Source organism: Peromyscus leucopus, chromosome 8b (genome assembly GCF_004664715.2).
Source record: "Peromyscus leucopus breed LL Stock chromosome 8b, UCI_PerLeu_2.1, whole genome shotgun sequence".
Taxonomy (NCBI): Eukaryota; Metazoa; Chordata; class Mammalia; order Rodentia; family Cricetidae; genus Peromyscus; species Peromyscus leucopus.
In genome coordinates this window covers 95,084,476-95,111,461 of record NC_051086.1, presented here as the reverse complement: position 1 = coordinate 95,111,461, position 26,986 = coordinate 95,084,476, and the positions used below count along the sequence as shown (strand labels likewise).

The 26,986-nt window shown below is 48.5% G+C and overlaps 1 protein-coding gene across 1 annotated transcript in view; it reads left to right on the top strand.

Moving 5' to 3' along the window:
• Arhgap23 (Rho GTPase activating protein 23) overlaps window positions 1-26,986 on the top strand; it is a 95,613-nt gene that overhangs the window by 53,735 nt on the left and 14,892 nt on the right. The window contains 6 exon segments of the mRNA XM_028869076.2: window positions 577-698; window positions 1,058-1,213; window positions 4,496-4,574; window positions 9,310-9,383; window positions 9,620-9,709; window positions 10,370-10,495. Of these exon segments, the coding sequence (XP_028724909.1) occupies window positions 577-698; window positions 1,058-1,213; window positions 4,496-4,574; window positions 9,310-9,383; window positions 9,620-9,709; window positions 10,370-10,495 (647 nt within the window).

The following is a 26,986-nucleotide window of genomic DNA, read 5'->3' as shown; positions in this document are numbered from 1 at the left end:
CTTATTGCTCCTCCAGAGGACCAGAGTTGGGGTTCCCAGAGCTCACAACTACCTGTAGCTCTGGCTTCAGGAGACCCAACATCTCTGACATCTCTGGGTACCTACACTTGTGCACACCCGCACAACCCATGCATACACACATAATTTCCTTTAAATGTCAGCCATGGTGGTGTGTTTTTGTGATTTTTTTTTCCTGTTTTTTTGAGACAGGGTTTCTCTGTATAACAGTCTTAGCTACCCTGGAACTCACTTTGTGGATCAGACTGGCCTCGATCTCATAGAGAATTTTTTTTTTTTTTTTTTAAAGAAAGCATTTCTTTTGGTCATGACAAAATGTACAACACACTGCCACTTCACAAGTCGGTCCTTGAGGCCAACAAGAACCACTATGGAGCTGTGGTCTTCTTCCTGGGGGCTAAACACCTCATCTTTTAAACCCTCTCTCAGTGGATGTCATTTTCAACACCGTGGCTTTTTGGCGAAGCCTGTGTCCTAGTGTGTGGTTGTGGCATTGAATGCGTGGGACCCTCTGGGCTCCTCCAGCTGATCCAGTTCTCTTACCACTGTTCATCCCAGAAGACAGTGCTGCAGCTCCCAAAACCCCCTGGGGTATCAACATCATCAAGAAGAACAAGAAGGCTGCCCCAAGGGCGTTTGGGATCCGGTTGGAAGAGTGCCAGCCTGCCACTGAGAACCAGGTGGGTGCCCGCGTTGCTTGAAGCAGGCAGTGCATGGAAGGCCCAGCCAGGGAACCAGAGCTCTAGGAATATGGCACTAGCCTATTCCTCATACACACAGCCTCGTGGCCAACTCCAAGAGGGGATCCCCGAGTCCTGCAGAGGGCCCTTCTGAACCGAGGCCCACCCTCGCTTGTCCCTTCTAGGTCAGTGGTGAAAGGCTCATGTTAGTTCTGACCCTTAGAAGGGAGGAGGCAGTCAGAGCTTCATCGAAGTTCTCGGGTGTCCTGCGGCAGCTCTGGGCGGTGTGCTGTCCTCACATCAGCCTTCTGCCACTTCCAGCCCTATCCCTAACCCCTCTCCCCTGTCTGCGTCCCCAGCGGGTCCCCCTGATCGTGGCTGCCTGTTGTCGGATTGTGGAGGCGCGGGGGCTAGAATCCACTGGCATCTACCGGGTCCCTGGCAACAACGCAGTGGTTTCTAGCCTGCAGGAACAGCTCAACCGTGGGCCCAGCGACATCAACCTGCAGGATGAGGTGGGTGTGGTGCGGCTGCCTGTAGAGTCCCGTGGACTGTCACGTGGCCCTCACGGTGGGCTACTCTAGATATCCTCATCGTTGGGCCGGAGTGTCCAGGGGGTGGGAGAAGCCTGCCCAGCCAGCCAGCCCCAGTGGGCTGATGGGTGCTGAGACAGAGGCAGGCGATTTGGTTTGGTTTGGTTTGGTTTTTTCAGAGAGGGTCTTCTGTGTAGCCCAGGCTGATCTTGCTGCCTCTGTCTCCCAAGTGCTAAGATGGTAGAAATGTGCCACCGTTAGGACAGCTGTCTTCCTGGCTGGATGACAGGTTTTACATGAGCACTTGGGACGGCCGAGTTCACTCAGTTACAGTCAAATATGGGCAGAGCGAGGGCTGAACACTTGCTGGGAACTGAACTTCCAAGAAAGCCGGCTAGTGTGCGGTTTTTTTGGGCCTCCTGTTGAGTTCTCCCCCACCCCACCCAGTCCCCCCACCCCCCACCCCTACTCCCTCCTCCTCCTGCCCCCACTCCTCTTTGCTGTCCTTTAGCACCAGGTTGGACAAGAAATGGGGTGCGGGCTGGAGTCCATACACCACGGAGGCCCACAGAGCCCTGGCCTGCAGGAAGGGGATGCGCCATGCTCTCAGGGTGGCCAGCCACCAAGGCCATAGCCTGGAAAGGGAAGCTGAGGCTAAGAGCGGCCTGTAGAGGTGGTGACATCTCACCAAAGAGCTTGTAGCATGGCTGGCAGTCCTCAGATGATTCCTAGAGTCTGAGGGTCCCAGAGGGGCTTTGACGCAGGCCAAGATCCCCTTCCTTTGCTAGGACATAGGCCATCTTGCTTTGCTCTGAATGTTACCTTGGATTTTTTTCACATCTATTTATTGTTTGTTGAGGGGCTCACATGTACTATGCATGCCATGGCACATGTGTAGAGGTCGGAGGACAACTTGTAGGGTCGGTTCTCTCCTTCCCCAGTGGGCCCTGGGGACTGGACTCAGGTCATCACTTGGCAGCCAATGTCTTTGCCTCTTGAGCCCCTCACTAGCCCGCCTCGGATGTCTGTGTAGGATTCCTTTTGACCAAAGGGCCTCTGCTGAACAAGGCTTTGGGTGGAAGTCGTGAATCTGGTTAGGGAAGCAGGGTAGACCCTGGGACAGAGTCTTGGTGTCACTGAGATGGGAAGAGAAAACAAGTAGATGTGGCATCAGGGACCAAGGGAAGAGTGATCTGTCATCGAGGGCTGGTGTATAAGAGGAGGTACTGCTGAGGGCTGGGGCAGGGGTGGAGGAGAGCAGGCGGGTAGCCCTCGTAGGGAATGATAGCGTTGTTCAAAACTCATGGAAGGGCTTGAGGTTGGACGGAAGGTGGCCACACCTCTGTGTCTGGGGGTGGAGACAGTAAGGCCCAGGGCATGTGATGGGATCCTGGAGCCTTTGATGTTGAGCCAGTGGACAGTAGGGAGCTTTTGGTAGTTCTTACACTGACCTTTGACCTTGAGCCAGTGGAGTAGGGAGCTTTTGGTAGTTCTTACACTGACCTTTGACCTTGAGCCAGTGGACAGTAGGGAGCTTTTGGTAGTTCTCACACTGGGGGGGCACAGTCAAGAGTGCCAGAGTGGTGCTGAGGCTTCGTGACAGCCGAGTGGAGAGCGGGAAGAGCAGAGGGTGGGGGAAGAAGAGGCCCCTGAGGTGTGGGGTCACTGAAGGTCAGGCTGCTACAGTGGGCCCTGGGTAAGTAGAGGCAGAGAGGGAGGAACGAGGGGCAGAGACCGTAAGGGAGAGCTGCCGGTTGCAGGAGGAAGAGAGTGGCTTGAAGAGCGTCTGAGGGGGGTGGGTCAGATGGTGGCCCCATTGAATCTGGGGTGATGCACATCACCTGTATGGGCTGACAGGATCCTCAGCCCCTGACTGAGTGGGGTCATGTGACAGCCTGGAACCAAGGGACTGCTGTCTGGGAAAAGCAAACTGGCACCAGCTTGGAAGGGCAGAAGGACAGGGCTCTTAGGAGCCCTGTCACAGGAGACCAGATCTGAGCAGAAAGGCCTTAGGTTTGGCAGCCGGGAGATGGGAGGCGCTCGCTCCTCAGGACCGGGAAGAGGTAAGGAATGGGGGGGAGAGGCCTTAGGAGCGACCCCACTGGGTCAGCGTGAAGTGAAATACATCAGCTCGCCTTAGCCAGCGAGAAGAGGAGCCAGACTTGGAGGGACGGCCGGCCTGACCCAGGGTTAAGCAGGCATGTCCAGTGTGCTGACTGCAGTTTGGTAGCAGCCATCAGTCACACTGGTTCCTTTGGGGTGTGCAGGAAGTCAGGGCTCTGTGTGGAGTCCGTGGAGAGAGGGTGATGTTGGGGACTACATGGCACTAAGCTGAGGCTTTTTGTGATAAGTGTGCATAGGATTGTATCTTCTATTGACGGTGTTTCCATGCTTTCTAGGCAGTTAGTTCTGAGTGGTTCCCACGAGGGTACCTAAGCCTAGTTCCTAGCTACAGCATGTAGGGTGTTGGTGCCCCCTGGTGGACAGACAGAATGACCTGGTGGTTCCTTTATTAGAGCAGTTTCTTTAACCTATCTAGCTCAGTGGCCATTTGGGGCAAATTATGTATTGATGCGGGGTGTGTGTGTGTGTGTGTGTGTGTGTGTGTGTGTGTGTGTGTTCGTTCTTTTGTATTGTACTGGAGGTCATTTAGCACCATCCCTGGCCTCTATCCATCCATGTGTGCAGTGCTCCCAGATACTGCCAAACACTCCTGGGGGCCATGAGAGCGTTTGGATCCCTGCCCCTCACAGAGCCCAGCCTCACAGGAGGTAGTGATAAGCAAACAAAAGAAACACCTGGAAGAAAGTCGGAGTGCAGTGCAGATGACCGGGTAGTGGCATCCATGGCTGCTTGGGCTTTGGGAGCAAGACAGGGTGAGGGGCCAGCCCTGTGAAGGCAGAGGTTCAGTTCCAGCAGTGTCAACATGTGCAAAGGACCTAGGATCGGAAGGGGGCAGCATGTGAGGCCTGTGCTGTGGGTCAAAAGGGTGGTCTGAGGGTCACTCTTAGCTGGATGGAGAACGTCGGGAGGCAGGGCTGACCCTGGCACGTGTGGATACACCAGGCATGCTTCTGTGGGGTCACTTCCCTCACTCTGTCCCCAGGTTGGGTCCTTTTGCTTTTTGTGGTAGGCAGTATTGAACCCGCTGGACAGACATGGAGGCCTGGGCACTTGGGTGGCCTGGCTGCTCCTAGACCTGGTGTGGAGGGACATGGGCACCTGGGGTGAGCATGCCTGTCTGACCTCTCTGCTCCTCCTCAGCGCTGGCAGGACCTCAACGTGATCAGCAGCCTGCTCAAGGCTTTCTTCCGGAAGCTGCCGGAGCCCCTCTTCACTGACGGTGAGTAGTGGGCAGAACGGGGGGGGGTGGTGGTGAGGAGAGGGACGGGGACGGGGACATGCCATCCATGCCATCACTCACCACTCCCTGCCACGTACATTCTCTCCCTATTTCTCTCAGCTCACTTTGGCCTCGGTTAATTATTTTTGAATGTTGAGTTTATTTTATTTATTATTTTTTAAAAGATTTATTTATTTATTTATTTATTATGTATACAGTGTTCTGCCTGCATGCATCCCTGCAGGCCAGAAAGAGGACACCAGGTCTCATTACAGATGGTTGTGAGCCACCATGTGGTGCTGGGAATTGAACTCAGGACCTTGGAAGAGCAGCCAGTGCTCTTAACCACTGAGCCATCTCTCCAGCCTGAGTTGTATTTTATATGTATTTGTTTTATTCTATCTTTAAAAACACCAAAGGACTCTGCGCATGTCAGACATGGAGTCTGTGCAGCCGTGTGTCAGTCCTGTCGCTCTGTCCTCCCTCCTGAGGTCGTGGCCATGCTCTGAGCATCCACTGTAGCCTGGCATTGCTCCCTGAAACAGTTCCCCAAAGAGGAACTGTTATCAAACTCCTTCATGGACCAAGACAGTGGCTCAGAGAGGTAAAGTGACTTGCTAAGGTCACCCAGCCTGTGAGTGGCACAGCCAGGATTCCACTTCAGGCTTCTGGCCCCAAACCCGTCGATAGCCCATGTACTCAGCTGCGTGCCATTAACAGCCTGAATGGGTCTAGCAGCGCACGCCTTTCATTCCAGCACTCAGGAGGCTGGGGCAGGAAGATGATACTTTTGAGGCTAGCCTTGGCTACACAGAGAGCTATAAAACAGAAGCCTGTCTCAAAAACAAAATCACAAACTAGACATTGTGGCGCACACCTTTAGTCCCAACACTTGGAAGGCAGAGGCAGGCAGATCTCTGTGAGATGGAGTCCAGCCTGGTCTACAGAGTTCCAGGACAGCCGGGACTACAGAGAGACCCTGTTTCAAAACTCAAAACGAAAATCATAACCAGGCAGACAAGCCAATTCTGCCATGCTGTTTCTTTCCTGACCTTTATGCTGTGAGCCCCCCAGACCACCATGGGGTGGAGTGGGTGAGTGAGCACGACTCGCTCTACAGGAGGGCGTCCTGGTTTGTTGCATTTCCCAGTGTCTGTGGTGTAAATATTCTCGCTGTGACTTATTTCAAGCCACTGGCATGGTGTCCCCAACACAGACTAGGAAAGAGACATGTGCTTGTGCCTGCGGAGCCGTGTGGACAGGCTGCGACTTTGCTGTTGAGTTGTTCTTAGCAGCAGCTGGTTCTCAGGGCTGGAGAGAGATGGCTCAGAGGTTAAGAGCACTGGTTGCTCTTGCAGGGGACCCTCACCTGCATAGTGGCTCACAGCCATCTGCAGCTCCACTTCGGGGGATCCAGTTCCCTCTTCTGACCTCCCTGGGCACCAGGTGCACACGTGGTATAGACATACATACAGGCAAAACACTCATACACATAAGATCAAAATCAGTTTCTAGCCTGTGCCTTTTCTGATGGCTCCTCTACTGGTGGGTGTTTAGATCGCCTTCCACCTTCCAGGCCCTTCTTTGAGTCTGTCCTTACAAGACTGGCCCTCTTCTGTAGGTGGGTGTTCAGATGCGGGATGGTAGGTCAGTGTCTTCCTGTGAGAAGTAAGACACTTATTTCACTTCTTTTTTTTTTTTTTTTTTGGTTTTTCGAGACAGGGTTTCTCAGTGTAGCTTTGCGCCTTTCCTGGAACTCACTTGGTAGCCCAGGCTGGCCTCGAACTCACAGAGATCCGCCTGGCTCTGCCTTCCAAGTGCTGGGATTAAAGGCGTGTGCCACCACTGCCCGGCCTTCACTTCTCTTTTCTTTTGGTTTACTTGTTGTGCATGGGTGTTTACCTGCACGTATGCCTCTACCTGGTGCCTGAGGAAGTTAGAAGAGGGTTCCAGATCCCCTGGAACTGGAGTTATAATGTGGGTGCTGGGGATTGAACTTGGGTCCTCTGGAAGAGCAACAAGTCTTTAGCTTCCTATTGTTTGGTTTGAGGCAACAGAAAGTTACTCAGATTGGCTTTCAGCGTCTGATGGTCTCTTGCCTTTCCTCGTGAGTATGTGCAATTAAAGGCAGGTACCACCACACCTTGTTTGGTTTTTTCCTTTTCTGCAGTCTGGGCATCAAATGCAGGGCCTTGTACATGCTGGGCATGCACTGGGATGGCAGCCTCAGCTTTGTTCGAAGTGTTTGAAGTTTTTGCTGATCAGTAGGAGGGATGGTATCTTGCTATGGTTTCATTGTGTTGCCCCATTTCTAGGGAGAGGCAGCCTCTTTTCCGTGGTTTATTGGCTCTCTCCATTTCTTCTGTAATTGAGTCTTCCTGCTCTGTACCTATATTTCTGTTGGGTCATCTTTTTCCTCTTGGTTTGTGGGAACAAATGCATTAACCCTTGTTGATCTTTACAATTATTTGTTGTAGCATCCTCCCCTCCCCTGCCTTTTTCACTTTTTTCTTAGACAAGGACTTGCTATTTACCCCAGGATAACTTCATACTTGAAGCAATCCTCCTGCCTCAGCCTTCTAGATGCTGGGATTGCAGGTTATACCATCACAGCCAGCTGCCATTTCCCTTTGGACTTTTCAGTTTAGAAATGGAAAACTGGGGCTGGAGAGATGGCTCAGAGGTTAAGAGCACTGACTGCTCTTCCAGAAGTCCTGAGTTCAATTCCCAGTACCCACATGGTGGCTCACAGCCATCTGTAATGAGATCTGGCTCCCTCTTCTGTATACATAGTAAATAAATAAATCTTAAAAAAAAGAAAAGAAAAAGAAATGGAAAACTGTTTAAAATCTTAAAATTCTTCCTATTTTTATTATTTCTTTCTTCTTTTTCTTCTTCCTATTATTATTACTATTATTTGTTTTTTTGTTTTGTTTTGTTGAGACAGGGTTTCTTTGTGTAGCCCAGGCTGTCTTAGAACTCACTCTGTAGACCAGGCTGGCCTCGAACTCACAGAGATCAGCCTACCTCTGCCTCCCCAGTGCTGGGACTAAAGGCGTGCGCCACCACTGCCTGGCTCTATTTACTTACTGAGTATGGAGGGAAGGGAACCATGGCCTGCATGTAGAGGTCAGCGGTCAACTTTCTAGAGTCAATTCTCCTTCCACCAGGTGGGACCTGAGGATCAAACTCAGGTCGTCAGGCTTTGCAGCAAATTCATTTACCCACTGAGCCGTCTCACAGACCCCCAACACAATATTTTTAAATGCCTAAACACTTTAATGGGTTGAATATCTCATGTTTAGTCCTTGTGGTTATAAAAATATTTTTCTTCTGTGATTTTTTTTTTCCTTTTGAGACAGGTTCTTGCTCTAACTTAGGCTGGCCTTAGACTTAGGGAAATCCTCCTGCCTCAGCCTCCTGAGTGCTGAGATTATAGGCATGAACCAGCATGCCCAGCTTGCCTTTGATCTTTTAATAATTACATTTATCTATCTATCTATCTATCTACTATGGGGAAGGAATACACAAGCTTGCCAAGTCATTCATGTTGAGGTCAAAGGGCAGCTTGCAGGATTCAGTTCTCTCCTTCCACCATGTGGGACCCGGGGGTTGAACTCGGGTCGTTAGACTTGGCAGCAAGCACTTTTACCCACAGAGCCCCCTCGTAGGCCCTCACCTTTGGTATTTTGATTTGTATATTAGGCTCTGTGTCACGGAACTAAACTAGCTGGTGTTGTGTGATATAGAAGTGGACGCTCTCTCATGGTCCCTGGCATGCGGGCATGCCTGCATCCTTTCCCACTGCGCATGTCCTGTAGTGGAATCCCAGTCCTCTCTGCGCCCCATGTGCACGCCTTCAAAAGCCAGTGATTGACATCCAGTGTCTTCCTGCATCACTCTACACCTAATTTTCAGAGACAAGGTCTTTCACTGAATCTGGGGCTCCCAGTTAGTGAGTTCCGGGGGTCCTCCTGTCCCCTCTTCCAGTACTGGGGTGACAAAGCATGCTGCCACTTTTTTTTGAGGTTTATTTATTCATTTTATAAATATGGGTGCTTTGTCTGTGGTCTGCATGTACGCCTACACACCAGAAGAGGGCACCAGATCCCATTATAGACAGGTATGAACCACCATGTGGGTGCTGGGAATTGAACTCAGGACCTCTGGAAGGGCAGTCGGTGCTCTTAACCTCCAAGCCATCTCTCCAGCCCTGTCACAGTAAGCTTTCCATGTGGTGCTGCGGTCCAGCGTCCTGGTCCTCATGTTGGTACAGCAAGCCTGTCCCCCACTGAGCCATGTCCCTGGCCCTAAACCATATTCTTAGCGGTCCTTACAGATGGCTCATCTGGACGAACTGTGTTTTATATTTTGGGGTGTTGGGGATGGTATTGAGGGCCTGGCCATGCTAAATCCTTATTTGCTGGAAGTTCCATCCCAGCTAACCTGATGGAGGCTGCACCCCCAGGGAGCATGGGAAAAAGGGCTTCGGTATTAAAGTTCCTGGGACATCTTTGGGAACCTCAGAAGCTGAGGACTGTTGAGGTCGGTGAGGTGTCTGAAGGCCTTCTCCTTATTTCTGACCTACTGAAGACAGGGGTGGGGACCCTTTGCAAGGATCAGCAAAAAGTCCAGGTCTTCCCTGCAGCAAAGCCTCCCCCTCCCGGCTGGAATCCTCAGCTCCCGAGTGAGGAAGGGGCTGCCTCCACCTCTGAGCATCTCTCCTGTCTTCTAGACAAATACAATGACTTCATCGAGGCCAATCGGATAGAAGACTCCAGGGAGAGGATGAAGACTCTGCGGAAGCTGGTGAGGACAGGAGCCTGCCAGGCAGGAGGGGCAGCCTGGTGCCATCCCCCCATTGGCTTTGGAGAAGCCTTTCTCCACCGATAGCCTCAGTTTCCCCATCTGAACCAAGGAAGGGGGTTGGCAGGTGGATTCCAGCTCCCTGTGGTGGGGCAATGGGAGTCTCTTTGGAGCATGGTGGAGGTTGGATTGGAGAGATCACCACAGCCTGGTCCCTTTTCCCTCCTCCTGTCCCCTAGATCCGGGATCTCCCAGGACACTACTATGAAACGCTTAAATTCCTCGTGGGCCATCTCAAGACCATTGCTGACCACTCAGAGAAAAACAAGGTATGTGTAGTTCCCTGGTGGAGTCTGGGAAGCACTGGCTGCACGGAATTCGTGCCTCCTCAGCATGATCTGAGGCCCCGTAGTCCCCACCTCCTAAGGCTGTTATTCTATACCTACCACACTGGCCAGTGCACCAGCCTGCAGCTGGGCCAGCGCCGTTCCCTCACAGAGCCAGCTCCTGAGTTGCTGAGGGCCATGTAGAGGCCAAGAGCCACTGTGCCCCATGCCAAGTGGCATCTGTCCTCTGGTCCAGCGCCAATCCCTTCCCTTTACATCTTCCTAATCCAGTTCTTTCTGTCTTTTGGTTCTGCAGTGGAGAAAAGGAGAGGAATGAAGGGATTCCTCCCTGTTCTAAACTACACTAGAGTCTCCAACATGTCTCCCACACCAGAATCCCCATACTATCACTAACCACGAGGGCTACCCTGGATGGGTGTGTGAGGTGGGCACTGATTATGGCTGCCAGGCCTGGAAATGAGAGAGGCTAAACATCTGGCTTGTACTTCACCTGGCAAACCTCTCCATGCCCATGTGGGATGTTCAGCCCCTAATCTCGGGACAGATCAGGGTGGGGGATGGGAGTCTCAGTGACCTGGAGTGAAGGGTACCGGTGGTCATGCTCAAAGCAATGATCCTGGGATTTTCCCCTCCCCAACCCAGATGGAGCCCCGGAACCTGGCTCTGGTCTTCGGGCCAACGTTGGTAAGGACATCTGAGGACAACATGACAGACATGGTGACCCACATGCCGGACCGCTACAAGATCGTGGAGACGCTGATCCAGCACGTAAGTGCCCGTTGTGTGCTTGTAGTCTGGTGTCCAGGGCCAGGCTCTGCTCCTGCCCAGCCTAAGTGCCCAGGGCCAGGCTCTGCTCCTGCCCAGTCTGGGTACCCTAGGTACCCCACAGGTACCCCAGTGCCCAAGAGGTTACTGCTGGGGGATGCATGCCTTCAGCAGTGACAGGATGCCATCAAGGCAAAAACAGCATTGCATCCAAGTCCTTAGTTAGCAGAGGAACAGGGTGGAATCAGAGTCAGGAGGAGCAGGGATAGTGGAGCCTGGCTACAGAGGGTCCTCAGGTTGTTCTGGTGGAGGTGGCCAGCAGAACTGGGCACACGGGTGTCAGGAGGTCTGGGCCTTAACACCCGCTGGGTCAGGGGGCACAGATGGTGTAGGAAATGGAGCAGGGACCAAGGCCACATCCTCCATGGTGCTCTGGTGCAAGTCACTGCTTGACCTCCCTTCCGACTCCTGGAGGTCCAGGGAGCCCCTGTATTCTGCTACATCAGTGGTCCTCAACCTTCTTAATGCTGTGACTCTTTTAATACAGCTCCTCGTGTTGTGGTGACCTCTAACCATAAAATTATGCTGTTGTTACTTCATAACTGTAATTTTGCTACGGTTATTTATTATAAAGTAAATATATGTGCTTTCTGATGGTCTTAGGTGACCCCATGAAAGGGTTGTGACCCATAGGTTGAGAACCACTATGGTGGATCCTTGCTTTTGTCTAGGAAGGGTGAAGAAACCAGAGTGGCCAGCAGAGGGCGATAGAGGCCTCTGTCTCTGAAGCCCACCCAAAAGGCAGTTTGCTGCCTTCTAGGGCTCAGGGATGATTTTGTGAATCAAAAGATTTCCTACTTACCGATCTGTGACAGCCACAAAGTGTGGGTGGGCCCAGAGTCCTCTTCTGCAGAAGGAGTAAGGTTAGTCATTGGTCACAGGAAGGAAGCTCTGTTAACCCCATTTTATAGATGAGGAAATCAGGGCTCAGGGAGGTGGTGACTTGCAGATCGCACACCAAAAGATGGCATCTCCAGGATTTCAAACAGGTCTGTCTACCCAAGTCTGTGCTCCCTCCCTCCCACCTCCCCGCTTCCGGCCAGAGCTGAGGAACGAGGCTTCAGGTCAGGGAATGAGGCAGCAGCGGACTTCGATCATGCTGACTCTGTGGCCTGCCTATCCATCCTTCACCCAGTGGTCAGGGCCATGACTGCAGGAGTGAGCACTGTGGCCTCTTCTCCACCCAGCCTAAAATTGTCGGTACCACGAATCTCCTGAGTCCTGGGAAGGTTTTGTTCTCGAGAACCAGGATCTCCAGAGACTCCCACAGGAGGAGCCATGGTTGAGAAGGAGGGCTTCTGGCCGTGCGGTTTCTGGAGAGGTTGCCAGAAGCCTGAGGTCTGTGGCCAACACAGGGGTTGGAACAGCAGCCTTAAGAGAGGAAGCAGGCCCTTAGCAGGCCTGTTCTTCCAGAGGCAGCGTCTGTGCCTGGGGTGGGGGATGGGGGTCACAGGAGTGCATGTCTGTCTCAGCGCCTGGCCTGGCCTAGGGTGTGCTTGGTGAGCGCTCTGTTTGCTAAGCCAATGAGTCAGCAGTGAGTGGATCTCTGAGGCTCGGCCTGCTGGGCTTTCCACCCAGGGATTCGTTCTGACAAAAAGCTGAGCTGGCGACCTTCCCTTCTCGCCTCCCAGGCCTGGGACATCTTTGATGCTGAGCAGGCTCCGCCCTTGCATCCCCCTCCGGCCACCCACCTGAGAGGCCAGGGGCTCTCTACAGGAGCGGCAGAGAAACCCGGGCAGGGTAGGCTGTAGAGGCTGGTCAGCCCTGGCCAGACAGTGACCGCCGGAACTAGTGGTAACATTGACTCTACCTGGAGTTTCAGACAAAATGGCTTCCGACAGGGGCTTCTGTCACCAAGGGAAGCCTAGAGCAGCCAGCAGGCAGGGGTCTCCAGGCATCCAGGGGTGGGAAGTGAAGGGTGAACAAGACTTCCGCAGAGCAAAGAGGAGCGCAGCCCAGGTGCTTGGTGGAGGTCACCCCACAGCCCTGCTGTGTCCCCGAGTCAGCTGGCGTCCAGAGCCTGCGGTGGGGGATTTAGTCTTTTATTCAGCACTGTGGGACCCTAGCACTTCTCAGCCTTGGCATTTTTGTCGTCTTCCTGTGTTAGGGATGGTGCCCAGGGCCTTGGCCGTGCTATGCCAGAGTTCTCCCACTAAGCCGCGTCACAGTCTGACTGTGCCCTCCTGGTGTTGGGAGTGGCCCCAGCCCTCCATGCCAGGCTGTCTCGTCAATTGTGACAATAGGAAAGAGGCCTGTGCCAGGCAGGGAGAGCAAATTCAAGGCCATCCTGGACTTCATAGAATTTTTTTTAAAGATTTATTTATTTATTATGTATACAGTGTTCTGTCTGCATGTATGCCTGCAGGCACCAGATCTCATTACAGATGGTTGTGAGCTACCATGTGGTTGCTGGAATTGAACTCAGGACCTCTGGAAAGAGCAGCCAGTGCTCTCTAACCTCTGAGCCATCTCTCCAGCCCACGTGTCCCACTTTAATTGTCTATATGTAGTATGTGTAGTTATTTCCACTTTCTCTCTATAATTCTTTTTAAACCTTAAGGCAGTTTACAAAGTAACGGTTTTCATCATGGCGTTTTCATACATGTCATTGCACAGCCTGCTTCCCCGCTGCCCCCATCTTTTTTGCACCCTCTTTTATTTCATAGGGCAGCTCTGGAGTTGGTTCTCTTCACTTTGGGAGGGCCCCAGGATCCAAACCCAGACTGCCAGGCCTGCGCGATAAGCACCTTTACCCCACCGAGTTGTCTGAGCCGCTCCTGCCCCGTCTCTCTAGTCTCCTTCCTCTATCGGAGTAGCTATTCTTCTGCTCTCTCATCACAAGTATTCCGTACCCTCTCCTTTTCCTTTTCCATCCCTTAAGATCTCTTTCTCCCTAAACAAGATCCCTTTCTATTTTCATGGTGCCTGCGTGTTGGGGAGGCAGAGGCAGGTGGATCTCTGAGTTCAAGGCCAGCTGGTTACAGAGTGAGTTTCAGACAGCCAGAGCTACACAGGAGAAACCCAGTTTGAAAAAAACAAACAAAAAAAACAAGCAAAAAAAAAAAAAAAAAAATTATAGTTTTTCCATTTTCTGGCAGATGTCATGATTCTTATTTTCCTTATGACTAAATTAAAATTCCATTGTGTGTGTATTACATTTTTTGTTTATCCATTCATCTGGTAGTGGACATCCAGGCTGGTTCCTTTCTAGCGATCGTTGAAAAAAAAATACAGTGGTAAAACATGGCTATACAGTCATTTTCAGTTTTAAGTTTCCGAGGAACCTCCCACTGGACTTCTGAAGTGGGCTGCACCGGTCGTGTCCCCGCCAGCAGTGAGGAAGCCTCTTTCCTCACATCCTCAACAGTACTGGTTGCTTTTTGTCTCCTCCTCTATCCTCTTCTCAACCTTCCTCCTTCTTCCTTCCTCTTCCTTTCTTTTTTTGAGGCTGGCCTTGAATCCTGATCCTCCGGCCTCTACTTCCCAGAGCTGGGGTCATACGGATGCACATTGCCCACTTTGGTCCTCTTATCCTATCCTTGGTTGTTTCATCACTAGGGCTCTGGAGTAGAGTGTGAGCTCAGGAATTGTGACGTTTCCAGCATGCTCTGTCTATCTGGGATTGCTTTGGGTATTTGGAGTCTTTTGTACTTGTATATGAACTTGTTTGTGTTATTTGTTTGAGACAGGTTTCTCTGTGTAGTTTTGGTGCCTGTCCTGGATCTCGATCGTAGCCCAGGCTGGCCTCGAATCACAGAGATCCACCTGCCTCTGCCTCCCAACATGCTGAGATTAAAGGCGTGCGCCGCCGCCGCCGCCGCCGCCGCCGCCGCCGCCGCCGCCGCCACCACCACCACCTGGCTTGCATATGAATTTTATATTTATTTTTTTCTGGTTTCTCTTGAAAGAATGTCATTCGGAAAATTGGATGGTGATTGTGTGAATTTATACACAGCTTTTAGTAAGCCAGCCATTTTTTGTAGTATTAATTCTGCCAATTTTCAGCACAAGAGCACCTTTAATATATCTTGTATCTTCTGGTCTTTCTTCAGTGTCTTACCATTCTTATTGTAGAGATCTTTCTTCACCTGCTTGGTTTGCATTTATTCTTAGAGTTTTAAAAATGATTAATTAAAAATTTGTGTGTATGCATGTACATGGGCATATGTGTGCCATGGTTGTGTGCTATTGCGTATGCGTACAGAAGTCAGAGGACAGCTTTAGAGCAGTCTGCTGTCTCTTTCCACCATGGGCACTTCGGGTTGAACGTGGATAGTTAGGCTTGGCAGCGAGCACCTGTGCCCACCTGTGTGTCGGGCAGGAAGATGGCATGTGTGCCGCTGCATACTTGTAGAGGTTAGAAGATAGCTTGCTGGGTCAGTCCTCTCCTGCCACCAAGTGGTCCCTAGGACTGTACTCAGGGCTGCCAGCCTGGTGGCTTACCTTCTGAACAATCTCACGGCCCCCCTAGGGTTGGTGATTTTTTGGTGTTTTGGGTTTTTTGGTTTTTTTTGTTGTTGTTGTTTACTGTTTAAATGGATTTTTTTTCAGAGTTTCTTCTCAGCGAGTTCATTACTGATATATAGAATGGCTATTGCTTTTTGGTCTGTTCATTTTATTATTTACTAGAAGTGTTTATCTGATCCAAGAGTCCTCTGGTGGAGTCCTTTGGGACTTTTAAATGTAGGATCATATTGTCTGTAAATAGGAATACTTTGGCGTCTTCCTTTCATGTTGTATCCCTTTATTTTTTTTCGTATTGCTCTAGTGAAAAACTTCAACCTCTACACTGAATGAGAGTGATGAAATGGCCACTCATTGCATTCCTGATTTTACAGGAATGGCTTTCATTTCCCTCATTTAGTATAATGTTGCTCTATGTGTGTCACACATGGACTTTCTATGTTGATATATGTTCCTTCTGTTCCCAGTTTGTGCCATGCTTTGGTCATGAGGGATCTTGAACTTTGTCAGAGGCTTCTCTACATCTATTGAGGTGATCACATCATTTTGTCCTTATTATATAGATTTACACATTGTATTACACTTATGATTTGCACATGTTGACCCTTGTACATCTGGATGAAACCACCTTGGTCATGGTATGTGATCTTCTTAATGTATTCTTGAGTTTGGCTTGCAAGTGTTTTGTGAGAGTTTTGTGTCTGCTCATCGGGGAGATTGGTCTGTAGTTGTGTTCCGTGTTGGATTCTTGCCTCGTTTTGGTATCGGTATATTCTGGCTTTGGGGGTAACATCAGTGGTGTTCTCCCCTTTCTATTTGGGGGGACCAACTGTTTCAGGAGTGTTGTTAGCTCTTTAAAAGGTTGTAGAATTTGGCAGTGATAGGCATTTTATTACTGCTTCAATCTGATGGTTTTCATGGATCTGTTTATATCATCTTGTGGTTCCCAGTTTGTTTGTTTGAATGTAAGTTTTCAAAGGTACTTCCTAAGCTATTCTAGATTTTCCCTAGTTGTATAAATTTTACTTCCACTCCTGAAAAGGGTGTTATGTAGCCCAGGTTATGTGATTGGGCTAGCCTTGAACTCTTGATCCTCTGGGATTACAGGGGTGTGCCTCCATACCAGGCTAATTTATCTTTTTCAAAGAACCAGCTTTTTATTTTATCCATCCCTTTGCTCTGTTAGTCTCTATTTCATTTGTTTCTCTATGATCTGCATCATTTGTTGACATCCATTGCTTGGTGTTTGGATTATTCTCACTTGCATAAGACCTTGAGGCACATCCTTCTGATTTAGAAAAAAATTACTATTATTGTGGGGGGGAGTGCACAGGTGCTGTGCTGTGGTGTGTGTGTGTGTGTGTGTGTAGGTAGGAGTGCAACTTTGTAGCATCAGTTCCTTCTTTCTCTCTTTTGTGGGTCCCATCGGTTGACTGAACTCAGGTTACTAGTCTGCATGGCAAGCAGCTTAACCAGGCGAGCCATCTTGCTGGCACCCTCTTATCTTTAATGAAGTACTTATTATTACTTATTATTGCTGTAAAGTTTCTTCCTTTCTTTCTTTTTTTCTTCCTCTCTTCCTTCCTTCTTCCTTTCTTTCTCTCTTCTCTTTTTTTTTAAAAAAGATTTATTTATTTATTTTGTATACAGCATGTATGACTACAGGTCAGAAGAGGACACAGATCTCATTGCAGATGGTTGTGAGCCACCATGTGGTTGCTGGGAATTGAACTCAGGACCTCTGGAAGAGCAGTCAGTGCTCTTAACCTCTGAGCCATCTCTCAGCCCCCTCTTTTCTCCTTTTTTGTTTTGTTTTGTTTTTATTTTTCGAGACAGGGTTTCTTTGTGTAGCTTTGCACCTTTCCTGGATCTCACTCTGTAGACCAGGCTGGCTCCAAACTCATAGAGATCCGCCTGCGTCTGCCTCCCAAGTGTTGGGATTAAAGGCGTGCGCCACTACCACCTGGTGTGAAATTGAGTTGGGTTCCCTCCCTGGTTTCCTAGTGAGTCACTAGACAATGTATTGTTCAGTCTCCAAGTATCTGTGTCTTTTCTTTTACTGTTGATTTCAATCTTTATTGCATTTTGATCTGATAAGATATATGTAATTATTTTGAATCTTTTATATTTGTTAAGACTTGCTTTGTGCCTAGAATGTAGTCCATTTTAGAGAAGGCTCCATAAGAAGAAGGTGTCCTCCATATCTGTTGAAAGGAATATTCTGTGGTTACCAGTTAAGCCCATTTGATCTATAGTTCTATAGTGTTGTTTAAATTTTTTTCTAGATTTTTTTTTTTTTTTGAGAGAGAGAGTTTCTCTGTGTAGCCATGGCTGTCCTGGAACACATTCTGCAGACCACCCTGGCCTTGAACTCATAGATCTGCCTGCCTCTGCCTCCCAAGTGCTGGAATTAAAGACACCATGCTCAGCTAGATTTTAAAAAAGTAATAATGTGTACGTGTGTGTTTATGTGTGTATGTGCACGCAGTACCCATGGAGGCTGGAAGAAGGTGTAGGGTCTGCAGAAGTTAAGGTGCCTGTGAGCTGCTCAGCATGGGTAATGGAACCAAACCAGGTCCTCTGGAGAGCAGTAAGTGCTTTTAACCACCAAGATATCTCTCCAGCCTCTTTTTGATGTGTTTGTTGGTTTGTTTGTTTGGTTTTCAAGACAAGGTTTCTCTGTGTAGCTCTGCTGTCTTGGAACTTGTTCTGTAGACCAGGCTGGCCTCAAACTGGAAGAAATTCACCTGCCTCTGCCTCCTAAGTGCTGGGATTAAAAGTGTGCACCACAACCGCCCAGCTAGACCATCTTTTTTAATAAAAAAATTTTGTGTGTATGGATGTTAGGCCATGAATGTCCGAAGAGAGTGTTGGATCCCTTGAAAATGTAGCCCAAGCTGCCCTCAAACTCCCTACATAGCCAGGGTGACATTGAACCTCCGTGTATACTACATGTCTGGTTTCTGTGGCGCTAGAAATCAAACCCGGGGCCCCATGGATGCAAGGCAAGCATGCTACCAACTGAACTACATCCTCAACTCAAATAATTTTTATTATTAATGTTTCTGGTCCAAAGACAGTGGCTTTTTTTTTTTTTTTTTCCACGCTGAGTAATGAATTCAGAGCCTTGTGCATGTTGGGTAAGCGCTCTGCCAACTGAGTCAGCCACCCAGCCTGTTTCTTCTGACTCTGTTTTGAAGTTGACTTAGTATACACTAGAATTGCTACCCTAGTGTTTTCAGCTCCCATTTGCTTGATGGACTGAAGTCTGTCCTTTGACTCTGTCTGTAGTAATCTTGGCCGATGAAGTGTGTTTCTTGGAAACAGATAACTGGATCTTTTTTTTTTTTTTTTAATCCAGCCAGCTAGTCTCTGTTTCTTTATTGATGGGTTGAGATCATTTACACGAAAGGCTATAACTGAGTGGTGTTTACTAATTCCTGTCATTTGTCAGCTTGGGTTATTGTTTGTCTTTGCTCCCCAGTACTATTAAGGATTTTTCAGGTTTATTGCTGGACCTTTGTGTATCTCTTCCTCATGAGAGTTACTTTTTCGTGGGTTCTCCTGATTGAGGCTCTCTTCCCCTCTGTGGAGAGGACTCCTGTGTCTTCTGCAGCACTGGCATGTCTGTCAAGAACTGCTGTAGTGTGCGCATCCTGAAATGTTCTTACTTCCTGTCAATGTAAGCAGTAGCTCTGCTTGGCCCCGGTTAGCCGCTCTTTACATGCTTCTCAGGCTGGACAGGCACAGTTCCATGCTTCGCTCGCTTCTGGCTGGCTGGTGAGAGCGTCTGTGGATTTCTGATGTAGATGAGTTCACATTTCCCCTGACCGCGGACAGTATTGTTTCTTTTTATGTTTACATGTTGCCTGTAATCTGTCTTGAAGAGGTTCTTCCCGCTTGTTTGGGGTTCTCTTTGGGTGTCCATTTGTTCTCTGGGTCTGGCAATTGTCTGCTGTATTCACACAACAGAGTTTGTATGCTTTGAGTTTTAATCTCAGCTCTATCCTGTGACTTCCTCGGTTTGGTCTCTTGATCACAAGTCAGGGTTCCTAGCCACTGTGATCATGCTCAGGTTTTTCCTCTGTTGTTAGACTGTTGTATTTTGTCCATCTGTCCTCTGTCTTAGTCAGTAGCTGTGATGGAAGACCATGACCAACCTGGGGAGGGAAGGGCTTGTTTTGCTGACGTTTCTACATCACAGTCCTTGGTCAAAGGAAGTCAAGGCACGGACCTGGAGGCAGGAAATGAAGCGGAGACCATGGAGGGGTGCTGCTTACTGACTTGCTCCCCATGGCTTGCTCAGCCTGCTTTCTTAAAGAACCCAGGAAAGGCACCACCCACAGTGGACTGGGCCTCCCCACATCAGTCATTAATGAAGAAAATGCCCAACAGACTTGCCTATAGGCCAATCTTATGTGGACGTTTTCTCAGTTGAGAGTGCCTCTAGTTTGTGTTTGTTGGCATAAAACTAGACTGTGCATCCTCCATCCCTGACGTTCCTTCTCTGCTCCATTGAGTCCGTCGGCTCGGCTTCCTACTGTGGCTTTTATCGGATTTTCATTTCCAACAGTTCTATTTTTTTTTCCCAAATCCGTTTTTGGTCTTTTGTTTTTTGTTTTTTTTTTTTCTTTTTTGGTTTTCGAGACAGGGTTTCTCTGTGTAGCTTTGTGCCTTTCCTGGAGCTCACTCTGTAGACCAGGCTGGCCTTGAACTCACAGAGATCCGCCTGGCTCTGCCTCCCGAGTGTTGGGATTAAAGGTGTGCACCACCACTGCCCGGCTTGTTTTTTCGGTTTGGTTTGGTTTGTTTGGGTTTTGTTTTGTTTTGTTTTGCTAACCTTTTCCTTTACTTTGCTGACTCTCCTCACCAGATCCTAAATTGAGTTTATCTGTCTGTTATTCGTCCTCTTTCAATAACTGATTATTTTTTCTAGTAAACTTATCTAGCATCTTACCATTATAGTATCTTGTTCATATATATGTGTGTGTGTATATACTGTATATGTAATGTGTATGTATTTGTACCACATGCCTGCAGAGGGTATGGAAGCTTCTGGAACTAGAACTACAGGGGTGTTGGCCATGGGGGTGCTAGGAACTGAACCCAGATCCTCTGTAAGAGCAGCAAGTGCCCCCAGCCACTGAGCCATCTCTCCAGCCCTATTTCAGAATATCTGCTTTTGGAAAAGTTTATTGGCAGTTTTTTCATGTTTCTTGGTTTCTTTCTGTATTGTGTTTTGGATGTCACTGCTGGGTTATTTGAAGATCCCTTGAGGGCTCAATCCCCAATGCCACTAAGAGAAGAGGAGACAGTTACTGTAAAAGCAACAATGTCAACCATGCTGGAAGCCAGGCTGTGGTGGTGCACACTCTTAATCCCAGCACTTGGGAGGCAAAGACAAGCAGATCTCTGAGTTTGAGGCCAGCCTCGTCTGCAGACGAGTTCCAGGACAGCCAGGGCTACACAGAGGTACCCTGTCTCAAAAAACAACAACAACAACAAAAAAAAAAAACAAAAAAAAAAAAAAAAAAACCCAAAAACAAGGAAAACAAAGCAAATCAAACCATGCTAGACACAGAAAATACAAAGATCTCCCAATATTAAGAAAGTTTGAACACAAATTCAGGCCAGTGGGATGGCCCAATGGGTAAAGATGCCTGCTGCCAAGCCTGAAGACCTGAGTTCAATCCCTGGGATCCTTAGGAAGAAGAGAATAGACTCCCCGCAAAATATCCTCTAATATATACACACACAAACACAATACACAATGTTTTTAAACATTAAGTAAATGCACATATGTGTGTGCAGGCAAACATACAAATAAAATAAAAATAAACAAATCTTTAAAAAATGAAAATGGGGCTGGAGAGATGGCTCAGTGGTTAAGAGCACTGACTGCTCTTCCAAAGGTCATGAGTTCAGTTCCCAGCAACCACATGGTGGCTCATAACCACCTGTAGTGAGATCTGGTGCCCTCCTCTGGCCTGCAGGGACACATGCAGCAGAATGCTGTATATATAATAAATAAATCTTTAAAAAAAAAAAATGAAAATGGGGTGGGGTGGGGTAGCGTGGTGGCTCACTCCTTTAATCTCTGCACTCAGGAGGCAGAGGCAGGTTGATCTCTGAGTTCAAGGCTAGCCTGGTCTACAGAGTGAGTTCCAGGACAGCCAGGGTTACACAGAGAAACTCTGTGCTGAAAAACTATAAATAAATAAACAAACAAATAAATAAATATTAGGTAACTATAAGAAGAAGAAGAAGAAAAAGAAGAAGAAGAAGAAGAAGAAGAAGAAGAAGAAGAAGAAGAAGAAGAAGATAAAAACAAGAGCTTTAAAAAAAAATTGGGGCTGGAGAGATGGCTCAGAGGTTAAGAGCACCGACTGCTCTTCCAGAGGTCTTGAGTTCAATTCCCAGCAACCACATGGTGGCTTACAACCATCTGTAATGAGATCTGGCTCCCTCTTCTGTACACATAATAAATAAATCTTTAAAAAAAAATTGGCACATACCTTTAATCCCAGCACTCAGGAGGCAGAGGCAGGTGGATCTCTGTGAGTTCGAGGCCAGCCTGGTCTCCAGAGTGAGTTCTAGGACTATGCAGAAACCTGTCTCGAAAAATCAAAACCAAACAAACAGAAAGCAGGGTCTTGCTGTGTAGCCCTGACAATGCAGACTAGGTTGGCTTCTGGAACTAGAACTACAGGGGTGTTGGCCATGGGGGTGCTAGGAACTGAACCCAGATCCTCTGTAAGAGCAGCAAGTGCCCCCAGCCACTGAGCCATCTCTCCAGCCCTATTTCAGAATATCTGCTTTTGGAAAAGTTTATTGGCAGTTTTTTCATGTTTCTTGGTTTCTTTCTGTATTGTGTTTTGGATGTCACTGCTGGGTTATTTGAAGATCCCTTGAGGGCTCAATCCCCAATGCCACTAAGAGAAGAGGAGACAGTTACTGTAAAAGCAACAATGTCAACCATGCTGGAAGCCAGGCTGTGGTGGTGCACACTCTTAATCCCAGCACTTGGGAGGCAAAGACAAGCAGATCTCTGAGTTTGAGGCCAGCCTCGTCTGCAGACGAGTTCCAGGACAGCCAGGGCTACACAGAGGTACCCTGTCTCAAAAAACAACAACAACAAAAAAAAAAAAAAAAAAAAAAAAAAAAAAAAAAAAAACCCAAAAACAAGGAAAACAAAGCAAATCAAACCATGCTAGACACAGAAAATACAAAGATCTCCCAATATTAAGAAAGTTTGAACACAAATTCAGGGCCAGTGGGATGGCCCAATGGGTAAAGATGCCTGCTGCCAAGCCTGAAGACCTGAGTTCAATCCCTGGGATCCTTAGGAAGAAGAGAATAGACTCCCCGCAAAATATCCTCTAATATATACACACACAAACACAATACACAATGTTTTTAAACATTAAGTAAATGCACATATGTGTGTGCAGGCAAACATACAAATAAAATAAAAATAAACAAATCTTTAAAAAATGAAAATGGGGCTGGAGAGATGGCTCAGTGGTTAAGAGCACTGACTGCTCTTCCAAAGGTCATGAGTTCAGTTCCCAGCAACCACATGGTGGCTCATAACCACCTGTAGTGAGATCTGGTGCCCTCCTCTGGCCTGCAGGGACACATGCAGGCAGAATGCTGTATATATAATAAATAAATCTTTAAAAAAAAAAAATGAAAATGGGGTGGGGTGGGGTAGCGTGGTGGCTCACTCCTTTAATCTCTGCACTCAGGAGGCAGAGGCAGGTTGATCTCTGAGTTCAAGGCTAGCCTGGTCTACAGAGTGAGTTCCAGGACAGCCAGGGTTACACAGAGAAACTCTGTGCTGAAAAACTATAAATAAATAAACAAACAAATAAATAAATATTAGGTAACTATAAGAAGAAGAAGAAGAAGAAGAAGAAGAAGAAGAAGAAGAAGAAGATAAAAACAAGAGCTTTAAAAAAAAATTGGGGCTGGAGAGATGGCTCAGAGGTTAAGAGCACCGACTGCTCTTCCAGAGGTCTTGAGTTCAATTCCCAGCAACCACATGGTGGCTTACAACCATCTGTAATGAGATCTGGCTCCCTCTTCTGTACACATAATAAATAAATCTTTAAAAAAAAATTGGCACATACCTTTAATCCCAGCACTCAGGAGGCAGAGGCAGGTGGATCTCTGTGAGTTCGAGGCCAGCCTGGTCTCCAGAGTGAGTTCTAGGACTATGCAGAAACCTGTCTCGAAAAATCAAAACCAAACAAACAGAAAGCAGGGTCTTGCTGTGTAGCCCTGACAATGCAGACTAGGTTGGCCTCAAACTTGCAATGAACCCTCCTGCTTTGTTCTCTCAGAGAGCGGGAGCCACCGCCCTGGCCCTCTCCCAAGACTTATTTCAGGCAAGATGTCTGTTTTGCTACATGAGGACAGATTCCTGAGTTCACTGCTGCTGCCAGGGAGCGGTGCGCGGGGCGGGGCCAGAGTGCTGCCTGGCCCGCCTCTTCTCCTCTCAGCACACTCCCAACAGTGTCCTCTCCATTGTATTTAAAAAGTATGCTTCTATCTTTTATTCCTTTACACACACTCTTCTAATTTTGTTTGCACATTTCTTTTCTATGATGAGTAATCTTTCCATGTCCTTTCTTCTTTTTCCCGTTTGTTCTGTTTTCCTCTACTATCTGCTTTTTTTGTTTGGTTTTTGGTTTTTTGAGACAGGGTTTCTCTGTGTAGCTTTGCGCCTTTCCTGGAACTCGCTTTGGAGACCAGTCTGGCCTCGAACTCACAGAGATCCACCTGCCTCTGCCTCCCGAGTGCTGGGATTAAAGGCGTGCGCCGCCGCCGCCGCCGCCGCCGCCGCCGCCGCCGCCGCCGCCACCACCACCACCCAGCTCTCCTCTATTCTTTTTGGTAGCGTTTTGATTTTATCTTGTGTTTCAATTTTTTGTTTTGCTTGTTTGTTTTTTAAGAAGAGTGGGGGATGAGGAGTCTGGTGGGGAGCACAGAAGCGTTAAAAGGAAAAACTGAGGTACTAAAGAGAGCACCTCCTGGCTCCCCAAAACTTGGAACTTGCCAGTTCTCTGCAGTGGGCAGGCGGTGTCGGCTGGCCTCATGGTCAGCTGCCTTCCCCAGGGTTTACGCTGGTGTCGATCGAGTCTGTGCTGGACAAGCTCTTGCCAGAGCATCTCTTCCCTTTAGTTGACCCCCTGTCTATAGCCACACTTAGCTTTGCCACCTGTGGGATGGGCAGATTTTTCTAGCCTTCTTGAGACCCCTAGGGTGGGGGTCTCCCAGATGTGTTTGTTGGGGGTATGGGAAGTAACCTCAGTGCAGAGATCTGGCACTGTCTTCCATCTTTTAAGGCCTCCTCGGTGATACTCCCCCTGCTGGCGGGATGGAGCTCCTGGTGTGAAGGAAAGCCTTGGAGGTTTCAGGTTCTGCAGCAGTGAATTCAGACAGGCGGCTGCTGAGACGAATCACAAGTGAATCTGAGGCTCAGGGCTTCTTCTCAGCTCCCACCAAGGGTGGGGTCTGTGCTTCTTGCCTGAACTGAGCCTACAGCAGCCCCCACTTTCACTTTTCAGACTCGGGGTTTTTGTTTTGTTTTGTTGTTTTGTTTTATTTCAGGACAGGATTTCTCTGTGTAGCCCTAGCTGTCCGGGAACTCACCCTGTAGATCAGGCTGACCTCGAACTCAGAGATCTGCCTGCCTCTGGCTCTGGAATGTGACCACTTTTTAGACTGTTAACAGTCAACTCCCTGGCTTTCTATAGCTGCCTTTTGGGGTTCTTACCCTGGGACTGGGGGTCAAATCCAGCCTCCCTAACTGGCATTGCCCCTTGTTGTCAGGCTTCACGGGATGTTTATATTTTGAGACTTGTCTCCCAAAAGCAGGCTGGCCTCCAACTTGCTAAGTAGCTCAGGATGATCTTGAACTTCTGGTCCTCCTGCCTCTTGGTTTATGCCTTTCTAGAGATCAAACCCAAGGCTTTGGCATGTTAAGCAAGTACTGCAACTGAGCTAAATCTCCAGCATAGCTCAGTTGTTCATTTTCCAATGTTTATTATGTGCATAGGTATTTACCTGAATTATGTCTGCAGAGGGTGTTGGATCCCCAGGAACTAGAGTTACAGGTGGTTGTTAGTTGCCACGTGGGTGCTGAGAATTGAACTCAGGACCTCTGGAAGAACAGCCAGTGCTCTTAACCACTAAGCCATCTCTCCAGCCCATCTTCATTTGTCTTGATCACACTTGTCAAAGATTTGTGTATCTCATTTTAAACATCTTTTGGTATGGTTGGGCATTTCATGTCTGCATCCCAGCACTCCAGAGGCTGAGGCAGGAAGATGTCTGTGACTTTGAAGCCAGCCTGCGCTACATTGTAGGACCCTGGCTCAACCACCACAACAATTCAATGTTTTTTTACTTCACACTTTACTTTTGCCCACTTTGAGATTGTTCTTACCTCTTGTATCTTCAGGAGTCTCTGGTTTTTACCCCGTAGCTCCATTAAGTAGGATTCTTAGCTCATCTGCCTCAGTTGCCTCTATTTTCTGACAACTGGATACAAGGTCACAATTTTCTTTAGTTTACTTCTTCTTCTCCTTCTCCTTCTTCTCCTCCTCCTCCTCCTCCTTCTTCTTCTTCTTTTAAGAATTTATTTATTTTTAGCCAGGCGGTGGTGGCGCATGCCTTTAACCCCAGCACTCAGGAGGCAGAGCCAGGCGGATCTCTGTGAGTGCGAGGCCAGCCCAGACTACCAAGTGAGTTCCAGGAAAGGCGCAAAACTACACAGAGAAACCCTGTCTTGAAAAACAAAAAAAAAAAAAAAAAGAATTTATTTATCTTATGTGCATTGGTGTTTTGCCTGCGTGTATGTCTGTGTGAAGATGTCGGATCCCCTGGAAGTGAAGTTACAGACAGTTGTGAGCTGCCCTGTGGGTGCTGGGTATTGAACCCGGTTCTACTAGAAGACTTCAGTTCACAGCCCTGGGCTCTATGCCCAGCACCACTGAGACTCGGACAGTTCATCTTAACCACCTCCTGGCATTCATAGTTGGCATTAGAGTTACCCCCGGTATGTCCTGTGGGTCTGGACAGATGTGCATGTGACTGTCATTGTAGTATCACACAGTCATTGCCAGAGTCCTGGCCCTCCAGTGTGCTTGACCTGCGTCCCCCTTACAACCCAGTAACCACTGTTCTTACACTGTGCCCACGGTCTACCTTTTCCACACTGTTGTGTAGCCGGAGTCACTGGTAACAGGGAAGCCCACTGGTGACAGAGCAGCAGTTCCGGGGTGCAGACGAGTCACCTCGAGTCTTTTCATGACTCAGTACCTCTTTTCTTTTTGCTGTTTTGCTTGTTTGCTTTTGAAACAAGATCTTGATGAGTAAGACAAGTTTGCCCTGGAACTTGCATCCATCCTCCTGCCTCTGCCTCCCAAGTGCTGAGATTACCAGCATTCCTGGCTCTGCTGCTGAATAAAATCCCATTGGGTATATGATGGTTTGTGCATGTGTTCCTCTCCCGAAGGATATTATTAGTCAGCTCTCAGTCGTTGTAGTGAAATATCACAGATAATTAACTTGTTGAGAGAGAAGTTTATTTTCACTCCCGGTTCTGAGGTTTTCGGTTATGTAAGTACCTCTGTTGCTTTTGGCCTCTGGTGAGGTACCACACTGTGACTGTAGCTGGGGCAGAGAGGAGGAAGACTTCTCACCTTACTAGCCAGGGGCAAAGAGAGAGAGGAGACAGGTAGGCTGGGTGCCACCCTCCCCTGCAGGGGTGTGCCACAAGGTCCCACCTCTTAAAGTGGAGCCAGCTGAGACCAAGCCTTCCTTTAATGCCTGGGCCCAGGAGGGACCTGTCCAGACCACAGCAAACAACTTGACTGCCCTGAGTCTTAGCCATTACAAACACAGCTGCTTCAGACAGCTGTGCACACCTGTGTGTGGACTTAAGCTTTCCATCCCTTGGGT